Genomic DNA, 20,731 nt, shown 5'->3' on the forward strand with positions numbered 1-20,731 from the left:
AAGTTAAAACACAGTTGTAATAAACAACATTTAGTAAAAATAAATGGGAAAAAATTCATAAGAAATATTACATGTCCGGGTTAATATTATAAAAGAAATAAAACAAAAACTACTTCGTAAATAGAAGTTAAACACAGTTGTAATAAGGCAACATTCGGATAAAAATAAATGTAAATAAAAATTCATAAGAAATATTACTTACTTGTATTAATATTATAAAAAAGAAACCTACTTCGTAAATAGTAGTTTAACACAGTGCGATAAAAACGACATTTGGTAAAAATAAACTGAAAAAATTCATAAGAAAACAGGTTTCTTCTCATTTATAGTGAGTCACCATTACAGTATACGAATACGAATGGGTATAATTTGTATTAAAAAATGCCATAAGCTATTTTCTGAACTTTCTTCAACGAAAATAGTCGTGATAAGTAGAATGGGCCCCGTGCGTGTTCAGCCTGCAACGACTAAACGTCCACTTCGTTTTTCCCCAACTATTCTCGATTATGCTTCGTTATGCCTCGCAGGTACATACCGCTCTAAATATAATCCCCTTCGAAAACCCGCCTGTTTCTCTGGTTAGTTTTGTCGTAGAAGCAATCCATAATCGAACGGACGTGACATTCGAGAACTTACACTTGAACATATCGTTCTCTTAAGTTCCGTCAATGATGCATGTTGACTTTGCCACTAGAAATACGCATTTCCAAGGAGAAACGTGTACCGCAGACATCGACTAAACGTCTTGCATTAGCAATTATTACGAGTTACGAGGATGATACTGACCGTCCTATCCAGGAGTATCATAACTCCCCGTGAACTGAGTAGTGGGAATAAGTAACTCCATCTTTGTTCACGTTAAAGGCAAACGATTACCCAATATCGTGATAATAATTGATTTATTTCAACGCTTTGACAATTTTTTAAATATTATCAACTATTCCGAGCGTCAGTATAACACATTTTCCGCCATTTCGCGCTGAACAGAAAACTCGATAGCGACGATCACTGACAAAGATAACCACGTCGATGGTCCGTTTAATTTACGACGAGGGTTTTTACTATTTCTCGCTAAGACGAGCCATCGATGATAAAATTCTAGACACGGTGAATTCTTCTGTTCTTCGTTATTTATTGTGGAATTGATGTTGACTCGTAACATTCGCGCATCGATCCCGAAGTAGCGGAATATGCCTGGTTGCAGTATTTATTAGCGTCGGCGGCTATTGCTATTTTTGTGGACGAGTTAAAGAACAACTTATGATAATTGCATTAGCAGGAAGAAGATATCTCGGGCTCGAGTACTGTAACTATCGAATGACACCGTTTCTACGGGTACGAGGAAACTACGATAGCTTAACGCCAAAACTACCTACAATTATAGTGTATTTATTTGTACCAAAGAAATTAAAACGATAAATGCACGAAGAAACGTATAATGCGATGGAAATAAGTGATTATTTGTTTTTTTTTTATTGAAAATTACAGTAAATTTTTGAAAATATAATCGTGTCAATTTTTTACAATTTTTATTAGAAATTACTAAAATATTCAATAGTTCAATGGGGTACTTGTTGTTTGGTGGTATTCCTAATGACAATGACATTATTAAACAAATATATTAAGGTTCATTTATTATAGGCGTCTTAAAAATGTAGTGTTGAAGCGCCGGTCACCAGTGACCACCATGACAGTCAACGTGTTAATTGCTCGAAAATTTCCGGAATATTTAAATAATTGGCATATTTACCACGAGTATTCTTCGGTAAATATTACGGAGTACATTTCACACAAAGAAGTTACAACTGCATGCATCCAGCAAATTTTTAAGAAAAATCGACAGAGTCACAGGTAGGTGGCGAACTTTTTCGACGAAATTATAAAATTTCAAATCATTCTGAGAAAATTATTTTTGGCTGCAGGGGTCGATTACAATCATTTTTTGTGAATATATATACTCCCGAAATCTTAAGCACTTTCGAGAAAAAAATTCTTTAACGAAAATCTAATCAGGTGCCTTTTTCGACGAAATTATAGAATTTCAAATCATTCTGAGAAAATTATTTTTGGCTGCGGGGGTTGATTACAATCATTTTTGGTGAATATGTATACCCCCGAAATCCTAAGCACTTTCGAGAAAAAAATTCTTTAACGAAAATCTAATTAGGTGCCTTTTTCGACGACATTATAAAATTTCAAATCATTCTGAGAAAATTATTTTTGGCTGCGGGGGTTGATTACAATCATTTTTGGTGAATATGTATACCCCCGAAATCCTAAGCACTTTCGAGAAAAAAATTCTTTAACGAAAATATAATGTGTGGCCAGAAATGGTTCCCCGAAATTTCATTCATATCTCTAAAATATCATAATTCCTGAACGGTTTGGAGGATTTTAATACTTCAAAATGCAAACGACGCGTATTTCGATGAAGAATATGTAGAAATTCCAATAATATTCGAAAAGTTGTTGTTTAACCCCGTAAAGTGAAAAACGAACGCAATATGGAACGAAAATCGTGTAATATTTTATCCCTTTCTACCGAAAATAGAATACTCTCGCCTTGATAATTATTTCGATTATGACACAAGCTGGCTGTATACGTTACGTCGGCCATTTTGGTGCACTGACATTCATCATTTCTGCTCGAGAAAATTGCCCAGAGGTATACGGGCGCTTTACAGCCTTTTGCGGCATCGAAGGTATTCAATTTCAGGTTTCGATTACCCACGAAAGTTCAATGAATTTTTTTGCTTCGAGACGTCCCTGTTCTCGGTACACCGCAACGCATGAATATGCGTATGGATCGGAGGTCTCGCGAGACCTCTGGTTACTTCTGCGGTTTCATCGTGAACGGCGTTACACCGCGAATGTTAATGATTTTTACCGTCGATAAAAGCGTGCAACTGCATGGTATGCACAACGGATAATTGATACGTCGCTCGTGCTGATCGGATGATTCGTAACGTTATAGTGTGCGGATAATATCGTCCGCCATAATGGTACCATTGGATCTTTCGTTATCTTATTTATGATACGCGGTTCTGCTGTTATTAATATTTGAGGCGGTTCGCGGAATCTTTCAATTTTAACCCCTCTTCTGTATTGTAAAATTTGGTTCATCGAGAACCTGGAGGATTTAGGGGAGCTCGAAGGAGAGGGGGACAACAAAATATGAAGAAGAAATTCGAAAATCATCTCCACAAGTTATGAATAAAAATAGAAGTATTTTGATATGTGACGTTATCAATATCTTATTACTACTCTTCAATTTAATTTATCAATATCTTATTACCACAGACAATTAATCAATTTTGTAATTTTTCACAAAGCTACATAGTCGTTGCAAGTTGCAAATTCTCGCTATTACAGAACTCAATTGACAATTACAATCGATCATTTGCAATCGATAAATCGATGGCAAATTATAATCGTCAATTATCAATTTAATTGCATTTTGTCCGACGCTGGCACCGAAGAATGAATCGACTCGCGTATGTAACCGCTGTCAGGAGATTCCCGTATCGATAGAAGCTAGTTAAAACTATTATCACGTAACGAATAACCATCTTAATTCAGATAGCTCATCGCGCGAATTTCATCGTTACGTTAAGGTATTTTTCCTTCCTACGGTCAGTTCTCACGTAGAACACAGCGTATCCCGTGGAAATTCACGGTAACTTTTATTATTCGCGTATTACCTTATTCTTCGTTCCACTTCCTAGAAGCGTAGCGATTGTTTTTTCCCCAATTAGACATGCACTTATCGTACGCTGATTTTGGCCCCAGGCGCGAACAACGCACCGATTACAACGCTGGTTCTCAATGTTTACAGCATCGCCATAATCGAAGCGATCGTTTGCTGACATAATCAAAATTTAAGAAAAGTTTAGATACCAGCTAAGCGACGATAGCAATAATTATATTTAATAATAAAGAATAATCGTTGCAGAGTTGAATTTCTAAAACTAATACTAATAAAAAAAATATTATTCTTCGTATGATATTTAAAGCACCAATATTAACAAAACAGGGTTATTAGATCGTTAATGAAATTAGAAAAATTTATCTTTGCCAATGATTCTGTTTCGAGTTTGTTTACTTACTAGTGTCCATGTTGCACATTTGTTGGCATAATATAAGTAATAAAAGCATAAAGTGTTGTTTTTAATCGCAAATGGCATGATTCTCATGATTTTTTTTTTCTTTTTTTTTTAAGTGTATAAGTAAAATATATTAAAAGAAACCGTGTTTCGAAAAGAGACCAGAATATATGTTAGTTCGTTTAAAGAGAAGGCAATCAAGAATATTGTAATAATAACAACTTTCCAAAAGAAAAATGTTTTCCCAGAAATTAATTCCCCCAAGTTCCACAACGTTCGAACCACTGTTTCGCTATGATCATTAGAACCGAACATTGTTATCCTTTGTTAATTAACTGTTCTCTTGAATCGCGCAATGATCTAATAGATTGAGAACCAACGTGTCACGAGTTCTCTATTTTTTCCATCCAGTCTCCTGGATCATTAAAAAAGGAAAGTTTTCGCCGGAACACGCTCTTTGTGGCGCTGCAGAAAAGAATGAACGCAGCTCGCGGATATAATTGTAGTAGTTTCGTGGCACATTCGCCGGTTGGTAAATAGAAACTGCTCCATTTTGTCCAATATTAGCAGAATTAGGTAAATTTTAGATTTTCGTGCGCGAACTAATTTTTACTCGCGTCTCTGTTCGACTGGATGTCGCTTCAAAAAATATATTAATGGCTCCAAATTAGCGAAACTTTATCGACAGTTGATTTAAATAAATAAATGTGAAATTGTTCTCCGTTGTTCGTGGATATAATTTACTTTCAAACTCTTATTTACAAAGACTTATTTATTATAAATAAATGAGAATCTGAGTATTTCGAAAATAATCAGTTTCTAGATCTATGTTTGTCGAGACTTTTTCATTTCTCGTGAAATTCATCAGTCAACACTTTATACAGGGTGTTCGGCCAACCCTGGGAAAAATTTTAATGGGGAATTCTAGAGGCCAAAATAAGACGAAAATCAAGAATACAAATTTGTTGATGGAGACTTCGTTAAAAAGTTATTAACGTATAAAGTTCAGCCCGTACTGAATTTTTTTCTCGAAAATGCGCAGGATTTCGGAGGTATGTTTATTCATAAAAAATTATTGTAATTGACCCCCGTAACCGAAAATAATTTTTGCAGAAAGATTTGAAATTTTTTTTTCTCGTCGTAAAATTTCACACGTTTTCGAATTTTTTTTTAGAAACTGGGTAGGATTTCGGGGGTATGTCTATTCACCAAAAATGATTGTAATTGACCCCCGTAACCGAAAATAATTTTTGCAGAAAGATTTGAAATTTTTTTTTCTCGTCGTAAAATTTCACACGTTTTCGAATTTTTTTTTAGAAACTGGGTAGGATTTCGGGGGTATGTCTAATCACCAAAAATGATTGTAATTGACCCCCGTAACCGAAAATAATTTTTGCAGAACACCCTGTATAAAATTTTGGAACATTTTGTATTTTACTAACAGTTTGCATAGTTTGAGAATTATTTTTTTCTTATATTTATTATACAGAAATTTTTGATATATTATTCGTAATTTAATATCGACTTTATAAGATTATTTTGCTCGAATACGAGTTTAAAGTATTCTATACAAGTAAGTTGGAGCAACATTTTTTTAAAATCACGATGATTAGTATCGTTCGTTTTGAAACACCTTGTATGCATCACGTATAGCTGTTCTTTTCTTGCCTTCTCGCGTTCTTTTACCTATAAATGACACGCGTGAATAGTTGCACAGGTGTGCTGCCTGCTGATGGCTCGCAGAGGCCATTCCTATGGTGTACAAGTTCAAATAAAGGCATTTAATTATCGTTAAAAAGATCTCTATACAGGGTGTCTCTACACAAGTCTAGATAAAATGCTGTAAAATTTCCGAATGTCTAGTTTTTTAATTAAACGAACCTTTATTTTAAACAATCTCAATTTATGAAGAGAATAATTTTAAAGAGTAGCAAATTTTAGTGATCTTGCTTGCTCTGATCACTTTTTAAATGAAATACACCTAGGCGTAACACGTCTATTTTAACATTTACAGATTCCATACTTACAGCTATAGAACTCACAATATTATTTCTCAGCGATTTCTATTAAATTTGATTAATGTAAATGTGTATCCTGATCGAAAAGAAAATTGCATTTTAATGAAACTGTTGGCACGACGGGTTTGGATAAAAATGTGTACAATTAATGTCCGTAAATCTAGTGTTAAATCACTGTAAAACGCACATAATCTCTTGGAATGCGTGGCCGGATGCTGTTTTAAAGAATGAACGTATAAATTCTACAAAGAATTAATCAGAAATACTTGTATTCGTCGTACCGTGTAACATCGAACGATAAAAATGAAGAGGCAGGTGCGCGAAGGATCTATTTGCAGGAGACACTTTGCCACGTAGTGACCCAATTAATATCGGTTAATTACTATCGAGGGACATGTGCGGAGTCGGTACAGCTCGGTTTTGCAATCCCAAAGAATTCGACGAGCCCGTTTATCTACCGATAGAACAACGCTGTTCGTAGATAACTACTGATAACTGAAAAACGAAAACGTTCCCGTGCATACCACATCGCTCGTTATTTACATACCATTGTTGACTCTTTATAATTGCCTCGTTAATGCGATCCAGGCGCTTATTCAATGATGTTAGTAAAATAGTACGAGCGAAAATATCCGATTACCGACACCTATTCGAGTTACAGATAGCGTAACCTTCGCCTAATTCGTTCGCAATAATTGGCTACGAAAGTAAACTAAAATTTTTAATTAAATTAAAAATCACTACTTTCATCGATACCGAAAGTACTTTCTAATTGAACGAGTTTTTCTTGCCAGGGAAAGAGAAATTTTTATTTTTTTAAATTGGAAGGTGAATTTTTCATTTATTTTTATCTACAACTGTACAGATTAGAATTATGATTTTTTTATTATTACACTAAAAATTTATTTTGAAATGGAAGCTTTCTATTTCACTTTAAAAAATCTTGAAAGGAGACTGTATCCATATTTTCAACATTAAAAATCGTTACATTTTGGGACCATGTTCTGCAATTTTCTGTTAAAAAAACAATTTTCTGTTCTGTTTCGCGCAAGAAATTCACAAAATGCAGCCCCACTTGGCAACGAGAATACCCCGTTAATAGGAATCATACGTAAAGGTAACGTGTAATTTAAGAGACGCGAGAGATGTAATTATACGACTATCAGATATATAATTTCCGCCGAGTGTTTTCATTTAATTTATACATTTCATACTATTTATACGAAACCAACGAAAGATTGATCGGTGACAGGAAAATTTTATTTGCAATTAAAACAAGCAATAACGTCTGGAAATAATATTTCAGTAGTTTATTTTAAATACTGTTATTGTGGAATTAAATTGAACGTTGTTTTATATAAAAACAGCGGTCGCGACGGAACCGTTTCGTTTGGGACACCGACGAGAAATTCTTTCGCGAATTAAACATTTCGAAGCTGTCCAGAACAGTCTATAGAAATTTAAACTGAAAACAAAACTGGACGTTGATCGACAGAAAGTAATTTTAAAATTAAAAACTTTTTAGCGACACACAGGAACAATTTTCTTTAGAATTGATAGAAAATTGTATTGGACAATTTTGTCGATGTGAATCCTACGAGAAGATATAAGAAAAATATGAGAAATTTTCTGGAGGATAAATATTGAAATAGTTCTCTGCTCAAGGATATATCTCGATAAATGTTCAACTCTGGTCGTCGAACTCTCGAATTACCAATTACCAACTATCATAACACGCATGTCTCGGTGGCGCTGATAAGTTTCGGATCAAACAAGAGCGTAATGTATGCACATTTCGTTACGTATACTTGTATCAAAGTCGAGTGGAGATCGTTCCGTACGATTCTCACGAAACTACGAGTTACAACGTGCTCTATCGCCTTCGTCTAGTTCAAAGCTAAGACCGAACGTGTGATTATGTAAGATCACGGCCGGATGAGTAGCAAGAAAAAGTTAGGCGGAAAGTATGAAATAGTGATACTTACACGGAGATCGTGGATTTGCAAATGTACAACGTGCAACGCAAATATCATGGACTGGAGAACTTGCGACTCGCGATTATATCAGACCCGAGAAAATCTGCATTTTGGTTTACGAACTGTTGACACCTGAAAGAAAATTAAACGTTAGCCTTATGTTCATACTATTTCAATTATTTGCATTTTCGTTTCTTTCTCTTCCTGTATTTTTATTTTACATTTAAAATTGTGTCCCAGTAAAAATAGTTGAACGAAAAACTTGTGACTCTGACCATGTATTGAGTTGCTCGAGTCCCCGGCATTTTGGTTCGCGAACTGTTGACACCTGAAAGAAAATTAAACGTTAGCTTTATGTTCATACTATTTCAATTATTTGCATTTTCGTTTCTTTCTCTTCCTGTATTTTTATTTTACATTTAAAATTGTGTCCCAGTAAAAATAGTTGAACGAAAAACTTGTGACTCTGACCATGTATTGAGTTGCTCGAGTCCCCGCCATTTTGGTTCGCGAACTGTTGACACCTGAAAGAAAATTAAACGTTAGCCTTATGTTCATACTATTTCAATTATTTGCATTTTCGTTTCTTTCTCTTCCTGTATTTTTATTTTACATTTAAAATTGTGTCCTAGTAAAAATAGTTGAACGAAAAACTTGTGACCCTGAACATGTATTGAGTTGCTCGAGTCCCCGGCATTTTGGTTCGCGAACTGTTGACACCTGAAAGAAAATTAAACGTTAGCCTTATGTTCGTACTATTTCAATTATTTGTATTTTCGTTTCTTTCTCTTCCTGTATTTTTATTTTACATTTAAAATTGTGTCCTAGTAAAAATAGTTGAACGAAAAACTTGTGACCCTGAACATGTATTGAGTTGCTCGAGTCCCCGCCATTTTGGTTCGCGAACTGTTGACACCTGAAAGAAAATTAAACGTTAGCCTTATGTTCATACTATTTCAATTATTTGCATTTTCGTTTCTTTCTCTTCCTGTATTTTTATTTTACATTTAAAATTGTATCCTAGTAAAAATAGTTGAACGAAAAACTTGTGACCCTGAACATGTATTGAGTTGCTCGAGTCCCCGCCATTTTGGTTCGCGAACTGTTGACACCTGAAAGAAAATTAAACGTTAGCTTTATGTTCATACTATTTCAATTATTTGCATTTTCGTTTCTTTCTCTTCCTGTATTTTTATTTTACATTTAAAATTGTATCCTAGTAAAAATAGTTGAACGAAAAACTTGTGACCCTGAACATGTATTGAGTTGCTCGAGTCCCCGGCATTTTGGTTCGCGAACTGTTGACACCTGAAAGAAAATTAAACGTTAGCTTTATGTTCGTACTATTTCAATTATTTGCATTTTCGTTCCTTTTTCTCTTAGATTTAAAATTCTGTTAAATTTATAGTAAAAATAGTTGAACGAAAAACTTGTGACTCGCGATTATGTTTGACTTAAAAAATTCTGCATTTTTGAGTTTCAACGAAGTACATATTGGGTTGTTCGAGTCCCCGCCATTTTACTTCACGAAAGATTGAAACCTACAAGAAAATTAAACGTCAGTTTCATATTCGTGCGTATAAAGTACGTTTTATTTTATTAGATCTATGGAAAGTACTGGTCATTTGCCATGCAATTATTTAATAGAAAGTTTTTTTTTTCTTATGTCGTAGAGTTGGTTAAAAGTTGTGAAAATTTGTTATTGTTTTTCCACTTGAAACTTTCTGACAGGCTTGGTATAGTTGTACAGTAAATAGAAAAATTGGATTTTTGTTAAATTCAACGCGTGTCTTCAGAAAAACGTCACAACACGGAAACGAAACCTCGAAAATAACTAATTTGCAATTCGTAATACGATACGTAGTGGCGCGAATCTAATTTTATAACGATTTCACATACGCTTGGAGGACGTATTTCCGGTTTTGCGTTGCATTACGTTTCACGACATAGTGAATGAATATTATCCAAGTCGTTTCATAATAGTTGTACGGGTCGATACATGACAAATACCCATACAGTACATAATTATGCGTAATATGAGTCGTCTTTTAATTTGGATTTCAGTTATAAATAATATGACATTATACTTTTGTTAATATTGCCTGTTTCTTGTATTCTAAATTATTGTATATAATTTAATTACACCATGTCGTTATACATAAACGTAACAGGTAGGAAACGATATTAGTTTTATAAAAATTATTGTATCAAGTGTGTAATTGGCTCCATTGTCATTGAATACACAATAGAACTAAATATATTTTTCAAGCAAAGATTGGATATTATACACGTAATAAACCTTGCAAATTGACTTTTACTTTGAAGATCATAATTTCATGTCTTCCACAAATTCATTAACAAATAATTCGTTCCTATTATTTGCGATGTTACAAATTAGACAACATTGTTAAGTTTCCCAAATACTTCACCTTGCGAACGTCGACTATAACGATTAAAATCGCAGCGTTGAAAACGTCGTGCTCCGAGTTAGCCCCAGTTATGTCTGTTTTGGCAAATAAACCTTGATTTGCATTGATATAACAATACGTAATACGAGTTTGCGAAACGCGAATGTTTTCCTACGCGTACGCCAGCGATAAGTTATCTGAGCAATGCAAATCTACCATTTTGCCATTGTTTGAAGTAGACGGTAAGCGAGGGAATTGATTATACTACTTCTGTTTAAAGCCTCGTTCTTAGAACAGGTACGGTTGCTTTCAAAAACATACTCTGATAAAAATTGTAAAAAAAAAATCAATGCCATACGAAAAACGCGAACAAGTGTTCTTTCGGTATTTTTTATTATATTTTTATTATTACCTCTGATGGAAATTAAAATTTGAATATTTACCATATCTTCGTGAGAGTATCACCAATGTATCGATGATGTTTTCCTGATAAAAACAAGTCCAAACACTAAGCTGACTATTTCTAATTTAATTGAAAGCGTTTTAGAAATTCTGAGAAGAATATTTCATAAATTTAAAATACATTGACGCTGCATAACATGTGTTATTGTTGCAAATAATGGGAACTCAGAGGCCGTTTTTAAAAATCTTCTATTCACATGGATGGTTAGATTTGTAATTTATATTAAAATAATATTCTATGCTAATTATAGTTATAACAAGTATTTTTCTAATTTCAAATTTTCAAATGTTTATATTTGACATACTTTAAACTTCAAAATATCGAATTGGCTGGTTGTAGATTATTTAAAATATTCATTAGACTAACAATTTTTAAAACTGTACGAAATAAAAATTTAACGATATAATTGCCAAACGTTTGTGGCACTGTGTAAGAATCATTGATTCGTGTATAGTAACAGCTGATTGATCATTTAGTCGTAGGGAAGTCGTGCGTGCAATGAAATTGCTCGACGACCATTTCATTTTATTACACAAACACACGAAAGAGAGGCACAAGTGTGCATCTAAGGGCCTATAGCGAAATGTAAACAAACGTGGCGTAAGTATTACACGATAATGCGAACAACATAATTATCTCAGCTTTGCTCTGAAGACCAAGACATTTAATTACTACCAACGGTACCAATTATTTAACCTTGAAGAATGTTCGAGGGCACTCATAGTCTTAAAGCAATTAAATTTAAAGAAAAATAATCGATAGCTGAAATTTATTTTCAAATTAAAATTATTCATTCGTTATTATAGCATAATAAATTCACCCTAGATCCAAGTCAGACAATTATTTCACGCTCCACAATACTCATAAACCTTTCTCCTTTAACACACTTTAAGGTCATCGAAATCAGCGAGGTATTTAATGTATATAATCATCGTTATTGTTAAAGAACGTTTACGAGACTGGATTAGGTGAGGTCCCAGAAACGTGTCAAGGAAGTGTTATAACTCGAGTTTCTAATAATTACGTCTTTAAAACTGATAATAACCATTATTTTTCGTTCTGGAACACTCTTACACCTTTACCCTTTAAACATACTTCAAGGTCATTGAAGTCGTCGATACCACAGAGGTCGTTAGTACCATAAATAATTATTCAATCCTGACTAATATATTCGACACAAACCCGGAAGCTTACAGTATTAAAAACACGCGGATCGTGAAAGTTTGAAAAGTCTTATCTAAAATGAAATTCAGTTACGTGCGTGACATTATTTTCTATCGCGTAACTCTCGTGTCACGCATATGAACGTCAGTCTCGTGCAATCAGGTACCAGACAAGAGCCGAATTCTCCATTTTCTATAAACAATTTTCTCAAATAAACGATGCGAAATCTTATCTTCCATATTTGCACGCGACGATGGAAATTAAAACGTTTAAATTTTAATCGAATAATACGTAACTAACGAATCTCGAATTATAGCTAATTGTATCGGTTTCTTGTCAAATATTCAATTTTTTAATTAAAATTTTGCCATTTGATCGATACTTCCTTATCTTCTATTCGTTATTCGAAAATTTACGATAAGAGATTATGTGGATAAGAACTGTAACCGTCTTTCGCCTGAAATACACGATGGAAATTTTTAATCGAGTCGTTACTATTTTTAGAATAACAAAAGTTCCGAGCTTGGTCGATTTGTGAAATAAAGGATTTGATATTGATATCTTTTAATCTGCTAAACATTTTTTTAAATCTTTCTGTTTTTAACTTCTGTTTCTGCAGAACTACCGACAAAATTACACAGCAAATAATTTTCCATTTAGAGTGGGGAAAATATTTTATAAAATTCTATAAAAGAGTACTATCTGTTTTTGTTTCAATTTTCATGCGCTGAAAAATGCAAGAACTTTCTGTAAAGATCCAATTCGAGTGTAATTACGCCTATCCTTACATCGGTAGCTCCATTTCGACTTTTGCACAATTGCAACATCTCGCGGAGCAACTCGTATCCCGCTATAGTTCCATTTGGTTAGAAATTCTTGGCATTACAATCAGCGGGAGTCATTAAAACAGCGATTCGTAACCACCGTGCTGTGAAGTAGACAACACCGTACTGGGAATGTTTGATAAAGGATTTAATCAATTTTTATCTTCCACGGTTCTTCAAACTATTACGTGATTCTCTTTAAACTTGTTAAACTTTTCTACAAGCGTGACCCTTTTTTAAAAAAAAAAGAATTAAAAGCCATTGATATGTTTATTTTAAAATTAAACTGTTGTTATTTATTTTTACTGAATTTTCACTCCATTAGATATGAAGAAGTATTTAAAGAATACGACTCGACTAAATGCTCCCAAAAAGTGTACTAATAAACAAATTATGTTGCAAATAATATGATATTTAGAGTAACGTGTTTGTAGAATTTTCTTGAACTGAAATTTAGTTAATATACAATTATAAAATAAATGTGAATAGGAATTGATTCTTTCACCTTTTAGTTTGGGAAACACTATCCTGCAATACTATACTTATAATCTTGTTAATATTACACTGGTGAACTCTATAACCATGAATCTATGTAAAAAAGTAGAATTCAACACTTTGGCAGCCATATACATACATATAGATGACAGGATTTTCCATTATGAAACCAGAAAAATTGTAGGAAATAAATTAGAATAAGATTTGTGAATTTTAGCAAGGTTACAAAAATAAATTTTAGGTTATATAGTTTACACCGATTTAAAATACATATTTTAATCCTGCAGAAAATTGAACCGTTTCCATCTGGCAGTGAACATGTTAAATGATTAAAAAAAAGCATCTTACTATCAACTATTATTCCAATCTATCGACAAGCATAACACACACTTTAACACTATTCTAAATAAAATGATTCAAATACAGTATTCTACAGTTTTCCAGGATAAAAGATACTCTAATTCATTCATATTTTAGAGTTACAAAGTTCGAAAAGTGCTGTCTACGCTGACCGGAACCGCCGCCATGTTGGTACCGTTTTCACACGAACGAAGGTTCTCGCGACCACCAAAAAAAACAAAACACAAACTTGTTATTTGCTTCGTCGAGAATTCGCGGAACAAAAAAATGATGTTTAGTGACGTTCGATATTTCGTACGCGTGCCAAATGACTTGTCATCGTGGTTCTAAGCTGCGTCGCGTGCTCGAGAAGGTTAAGAACCACTGCGTTAGAAGATCGGAATACGTTAACCTGCGTCGTGTCAAGGATACGTGAGCCGCGATCGAGCATCCTCCAGGACCACGTCCGGCAAAACGGATCCACGGTTTTGAATGAGTTTTTGAGTGGGCAACACCGAGTGGGGGGTTACGATGATGAAGTCAGGAGGTGGTGGATGGTGAAAAAGAGGGAGGGGGGGATCCGAGTGTCGATTGGGGGGAGGACAGGCAGTGGAGAACCAGCGATATATGAAGGCGAAACTGGCGCTCCGCAGACTCAATAGCCCAGAAACTCCACGTGGTGTACCGTCGAACACATCGCATAATTCGCGTGCGACAGAAACGGATATTTTTCTTCTCTTCCGTTACCACCGTGAACGCCACGGTTCACACGTACTTACAGCCTGTTCGCGTTAACGTAATCGCGATAGTTACAGTCCATTACCGCGACTGCCAGTTCCCATTGTCTTCTCGTTTCGAAGTCATCCTCGGTGCCCGAAGAGGGGGACCACGCGGGTTCCTTGTGACCGGTGATCGATCGGTGCTCGATAACCCTCGAGAGATGATAGCCAAGCTCAAATGAGAGAACGATCGTCCGCTGGCAGCCAGCATCTGTGAACTGCGTGAAGAGGGTAGCAAGCACTGTTCTCGAGGACCTTTATCAGTGGCAAGGGCAAAATGGGCAAGGGGTGGAAAGGTACGTCGTTTAGTTCTCATTGTGTGGAGAAAAGAACGTGATAAAATAGCCTTGGTACACATGGTTCGACGAATTTAAGTAATATACCTGGGAAGTAAAGTAATTCGTGAATTATTGTAGCTTTGTTAACTTCGTTTCACACTGCCAGGAATTAATTTTTAATTTGAATTTCAAGAAATATTTACAGGGTAGTAAATATATATAATTTGAATCTATAAAAATACAGATCAATTTAAATTAATTACAATCCATGAGAATATTCTTCCTATTCCTATAATTTTAATCTTTCCACTGATTCTCCTCTCTCAGTTTTTAATTATAAAAAATTAAATTCCGATTCTAGATTATAACGACTGATCTTCTTTATTTAAAAATACAAAATATTATGGCTTTCTTTAATGAGGAACTGGAGCAATTTACTTTGTAATTTTATACGATTCAGCGAGGATTATATTTTTCATTTTCATACGTTATATTTATTTATAGTTTACTTGAGAACGTTTATAATAATTTGCAATAAAAGATTGCTTTCACAATCATTAAAGTATTAATTTATTCCTGAAGTGTATAAATTTCATATTTGTCGAGCAAGATAATTACAAGTTAGTTTAATACATAATTTATTACTTCATAAACGTTTCGATCCGCAGTTTTAGGCCCCTTTTAGTACGATTAAAGCAAACATAAATATTAGTTCAACCTGAAATGTAAAAATATGCGTGAAACAAAACCTTTTAATAAATTATAAGATCAAATATAATAAAGATGATTTATACAAAATTACGTAAAACAAAAATCGTCGTTTGTAATAACTGTTGAGTAATAATGTACAGCGAAACGAATGACCAAGAATCTAAAAAAAAATGTTATAGTTAATAAGGTAATGAACATGTTATACTATTATAAATACTACTTTATATATACAAAGTTATACTATCAGTAAAAATCATTATTCTAATGAAAAAATTGAAAGAATGAATTCCCGTACGTTTTTAATTTCATGTTAGAGAAGCATACTAAAAAAGAAGAACAATGAATAGGTTAAACGTGTACCTGGGAAGAATATTATGTAATATTATTCAACTTAAAAATCACATAACGTTGAAATTAATTTTGATATCCGCAAGAATATGTTTTTCCGCATTTTCTCTAAATGATGGTGATACTTAATGGATTACCGCGATACGGAATTAAATACCTACGTAGTATAATTACTACACCAAGTGTCATGCATTTATGGCTCAGAATGATAAAGAACACGTTAGCAGAAAATATTTTCTAAAATAACACAACAGTATTTATTTTACATTTATACATAATTACATTTTGTAATGTTCAATGAAATGTAGAATTTTGTAAAATCAACAGTAAATACGTTTGTTACAATGGGAATCGAGAAATAATATATTCACCCTTTGCACTCCAAGGATTAATTTTAATAGCAGTAACTGGCTACTTAAATGCAATTTTGTGACACTATTTTAAATAATATGAAGATCGTTCTTTCTCCCAGAGAAATTTATAAATATTTGTAATTTTTAACTTCTACGTTTGTTTCGTTAATTAGTCTTGTGTTGCTATAAATAAACCTTAAATCGAATTGGACAGGGTTAATAATATTTGTAATATAATATGACAACTTTAATTTTATTTAAAATGGCGTCACAAAATTGCATTCAAGTAGCCAGTTACTTCTATTAAAATATCATAGAACTTACTGTATCAAATAAGATTTTTAGCCACAATAGTAATTTAACGTATAGATCCATTAATTCTATTAACTAAATTCTATATTTAAATGTGTATAGAAAAGAATATAAATTTTGTAGCATATAATAAATATCAATTGATTATAAAGACTCGAATCGAGTAAAGGTTAGATTGTTGTAACGTGACAATTATTCTGGGCTGAAAAAGAATGTATGACTCGGTCTACATTTTCATCAGAATCAGACAAACGATTCTAAAGCCTGACTATTTGTTAGAAATCATGAACTATTTCAATGCTAAACACGCACGTCGGCGATATCTCCGTTTCGAGCTGTTGGTTCGATAATGAATTACATATACTGGAAAAATTGCTGTCTCTTCACGGTGCATGAGTCGTAGTAAACGAAGCTAGGCAGCAAAACCGTTTGCACAGATGGCCAAACCCGACAAAACAATTCCTAGTTTCGATTACGCATCAACAGGTGCCTTTTTATCGGACGTTTCGCGTTCGAAAAAGCGCGCTATACCAAAGAAAGAAGGATGAGTCCTACAAGGAATCGCGAGTCGTACTGTGTCAGACGTTTTAATCAGCCTTCGCGAGGTCTGCAACTGTGTAACAATTACTCGACACTATTCGCATTCTACATACTGATTGTGCTGCATTCTCCTTAAACCGGGATCGATCTTTCTTTTCTCATTCAATAACAACTATCGAAGATCGAAGTCGAGATGAAATCGAGACTTGTTACACGACTTTGTGACGCGAGTCTAATTGAGGTTAGAGTTAATCAAACTATACGTACTGCTTAACGTTACTTTAACACGTTCACTGGCGAATCAAACCCCTCAAATTGTCCACGAAAACGAAACTTTGCTTTTAAATTGAAAACTAGCCACAATTTGTCGTAGAACTTATTTTTATAACCTCGTTAATATTCAAGAGTCCTATCTAGATTTATATTCTTTAACATCTAATTTTGAGAATGTATTTAACTCCTTAACAAAATGAGGTTAGGGCTAACTAAACTATACGTATTGCTTGACGTTACCTTAACACCTTGACTAACAGCCCCTTAAAATTGTCCACGAAAACGAAACTTTACTTTTAGGCAATTAGAAACTAGCCAGAATTTGTCATGGAACTTATTTTTCTAGTTCCTTAGTGAAAATTCATGTCATCCATATATGTGACACGAATTAAAATTCGTTATTCGACTCTAACCTCACTTTCGATCAGAGGAAATATTATTCGTGATTAACGAATACAAATTTTATTTTGAGATCCACTCAACTAGCTTTTACCCGCGACTTTGGACATCTGAATGTTAATTCTAAAAGGTTTATTAATGGATTCTAATGTACGAATGAAACGCAAATCGAGGTTAGTTTATGAATGAAATGTCATTAATATATAAATTAACAAACTACAGTTATTCAAACTTAGTGTAGTATACGTTACATTTGGGTAGAATTAGAGTTAAAAACGATATTCATGCGAATCATGGACAATATTTTGTAATGTAAATAAATATAAATATACGAACAATAGGACTATTCATCCAATTTTATTTGATAATACGAATAATCTTCTTGCTCGTAGCTTTTCTAATTTAACCTCAAAACATGTATTTTCTTACCACGATGATCGTTAGAGAAATTACTGACAAGAAGATTGATTGTATTACCGAACAAAGTTGGACGAACAATCTACCTATTATTCGCATATTTATTCGTCATTATTTAGAGCGACCAGACTCATCCATTAGATAAAAATAAACGTACATCGGATAAAAAAAAAAAAAAATTGGCAATTTTAATAAAACTTTAAACTAAGAGGAGATGCAAAATTTCATCAAACACTAATCTTGGAAGAGTAAAATTCTTATTTAATTATAATTTTTCCATAAATGTGACAGAGAATATGTTAATACAAAAAAATGTAGTTTATGTTTATTTTTCCCCATCGAAACTCCTTTGAAAAACACTATTTTACGCGATACCCGCCATATTGTCTCTCTTTGTATTTAACAATTGTCCAAACATTCGAGAAGGATTTCGATGGAAATAACAACGTTGCATCCGTGCATTCTATTTACACGATGTCTCGTTTTTGCGTCATACTACTCATTGACTTCTGTTGCATAATCAGTACAAAAAGGGAAACGGAAAGAGTACAAAAACATCGGTACATTTAATTAAGAATTATCATCGCGTTTCGGTGATTGATGCACCAACAAAACGAGCCTCTTCGCTGAAACTAAAGACGACCGAGATATGCATTTTCAAAAGTCTCGTCGACTCTTTGACGCTGTCGAACCACGGTGTCCCATTTCTTTTGTATCCGCGTGTCACTCGGACTTTTACGTCGCCGAAAAGAATATCGCAACACCTTACTCTCAGCCGCCATTGCCTGCAAACTATCCACAAACGCAATAAATGGAAAGTAAGGGTGTCAGGACACCCTTCTGTTCGAGTTAGACAAGTTAAAAATACGTTAAACAATTTAATAAAAATCTGTAAGTAATAAGTTTATAATAGGTTAATAGTCAAATGTTTTTCAAATTATCCGAATTTTTATACTTCGTTCTAGCAATTGACTCGGTTTTGATACCATTGAGTGATAATAACGGTTAACTAACAATTTAAAATATATTTACTCGTAAATCTCGTTTGTCTAAGTTGTTTGATTATTTGTATGCATTGACTTTTAATATTTTTAAATTCAGATTTAGTAATTTTATTTTGATAGTTTAAGTAATAATGTCGATTTGATTTCACTGTTTTGCTCAGGTGCGAAGGACTTCGTGGGCATCGAAGAGGTGACGAAGATCGAGTTCCTGGTCATGATGTTCGCTGAAGCTTTGGGAACGTTTCTTTTAGTTTTGATCGGTTGTGCATCGTGCATCACGTGGAACGACAATCATCCACCCACCGTCGTGCACATCGCGTTCACCTTTGGACTAGCTGTCGCGAGTCTGGCGCACGTGAGTCTTTCGAACATAAATAATTTTTCAAAAATTAGAAATAAAATTTTCAATATATAAATTAAATTTTTTCAATGTAAAAGAAACATTTTAAATTGAATTACAATTTTTTTAATAGAATACATATTTTCAGTTTAAAATAAACTTGTAATAATATAGTCTATTTGGTCGAACAATAGAATAGTTCGTCTCGTTATCTCTGTTATTTTCAAAAACATTAAAAAGGACTTTGTCCCGCGATAAATACAAATTAATAATTTTTTACCAAAATTATCTTTGTTATTTTTTAGAAACGTTGAACAATTTTAGGCACGATAAATACGAATTAATAGTTTCCTACGAGAAGCTGCCAATTTCTCTGATTCTGATAAGAATTTTTTACAATGGAAAATTTATACAATATTAAATATTTTCAACCGCAATATTTAATTAAAAATAAATTTTTTCTATTATTTAGTAATAATAAAATTAGTGAATTTAGTATATTGAAAATTCTATTCAATAATTTGATATGTATTTATATTATAAGAATTAAGCAAAAATTATATTCACGTCTTTTTGTTTATAATTTAAAGTCAGTTCTGCTGAGCGAAATAAGATTTTTAATGGCTGCAGTATTCTTACTGTACTAAGGTAGCATAATCATTAGGCCTTTAATTGAAGTCTTGTACGAAAGAACTAATCAAATATAAACTGTCTTTATTGTAAAATTTTCATTTTCGTTTGAAGTAAAAATGACTTATAGTGAATGCCTTTCCTGTTTATTAGGGACAAATATCAATAAAACATTATTTTTCACTAATATAAACAGTAGTCGTTCGAAATAGTGAGAACAAAATAAGAAATGAAAAGAAACGAATATAAAAGAAAAAATATACAGAAAAAGTATGTAAAAGTTATGTTAAAAATACATAAAATAAAGCAACGTAGTATAAAAAAGCCAAGGGATAGAGGTTGTAATACAATAATATAACCAAATCAGAACAAATAGTGTTAATAACAAATAATTTAAAAGAGTTGTAGATAAAATTACTACATATAATTACATATAACTGGCTGATGAGATATATACCTAATAACGTACTATAGTGTTCGATATAAAATAACGAGGCAGGTCTAAGGTTTCTAATTAGCGTATAGAACTTACTTTTGTGCAAAATATCACGACATGC

At 33.2% G+C, this 20,731-nt stretch overlaps 1 protein-coding gene across 2 annotated transcripts in view; it reads left to right on the forward strand.

The window, feature by feature from the left end:
- Positions 1–20,731, forward strand: part of LOC122400774 (aquaporin AQPAn.G-like) — a 92,126-nt gene that overhangs the window by 41,363 nt on the left and 30,032 nt on the right. The window contains exons 1-2 of one of the 2 annotated variants that reach the window (XM_043402415.1): positions 14,460–14,865; positions 19,366–19,559. In XM_043402415.1, the coding sequence (XP_043258350.1) occupies positions 14,847–14,865; positions 19,366–19,559 (213 nt within the window). In that variant the 5' untranslated portion in view covers positions 14,460–14,846. Of the gene's footprint in view, positions 1–14,459; positions 14,866–19,365; positions 19,560–20,731 lie in introns of those variants that run through there. The other variant, XM_043402414.1, reaches the window with a different exon arrangement.

The sequence above is a fragment of the Colletes gigas genome, unplaced genomic scaffold, assembly GCF_013123115.1.
Source record: "Colletes gigas isolate AHSC1104 unplaced genomic scaffold, ASM1312311v1 Colletes_gigas_Sc00020, whole genome shotgun sequence".
NCBI classification, from domain to species: Eukaryota; Metazoa; Arthropoda; class Insecta; order Hymenoptera; family Colletidae; genus Colletes; species Colletes gigas.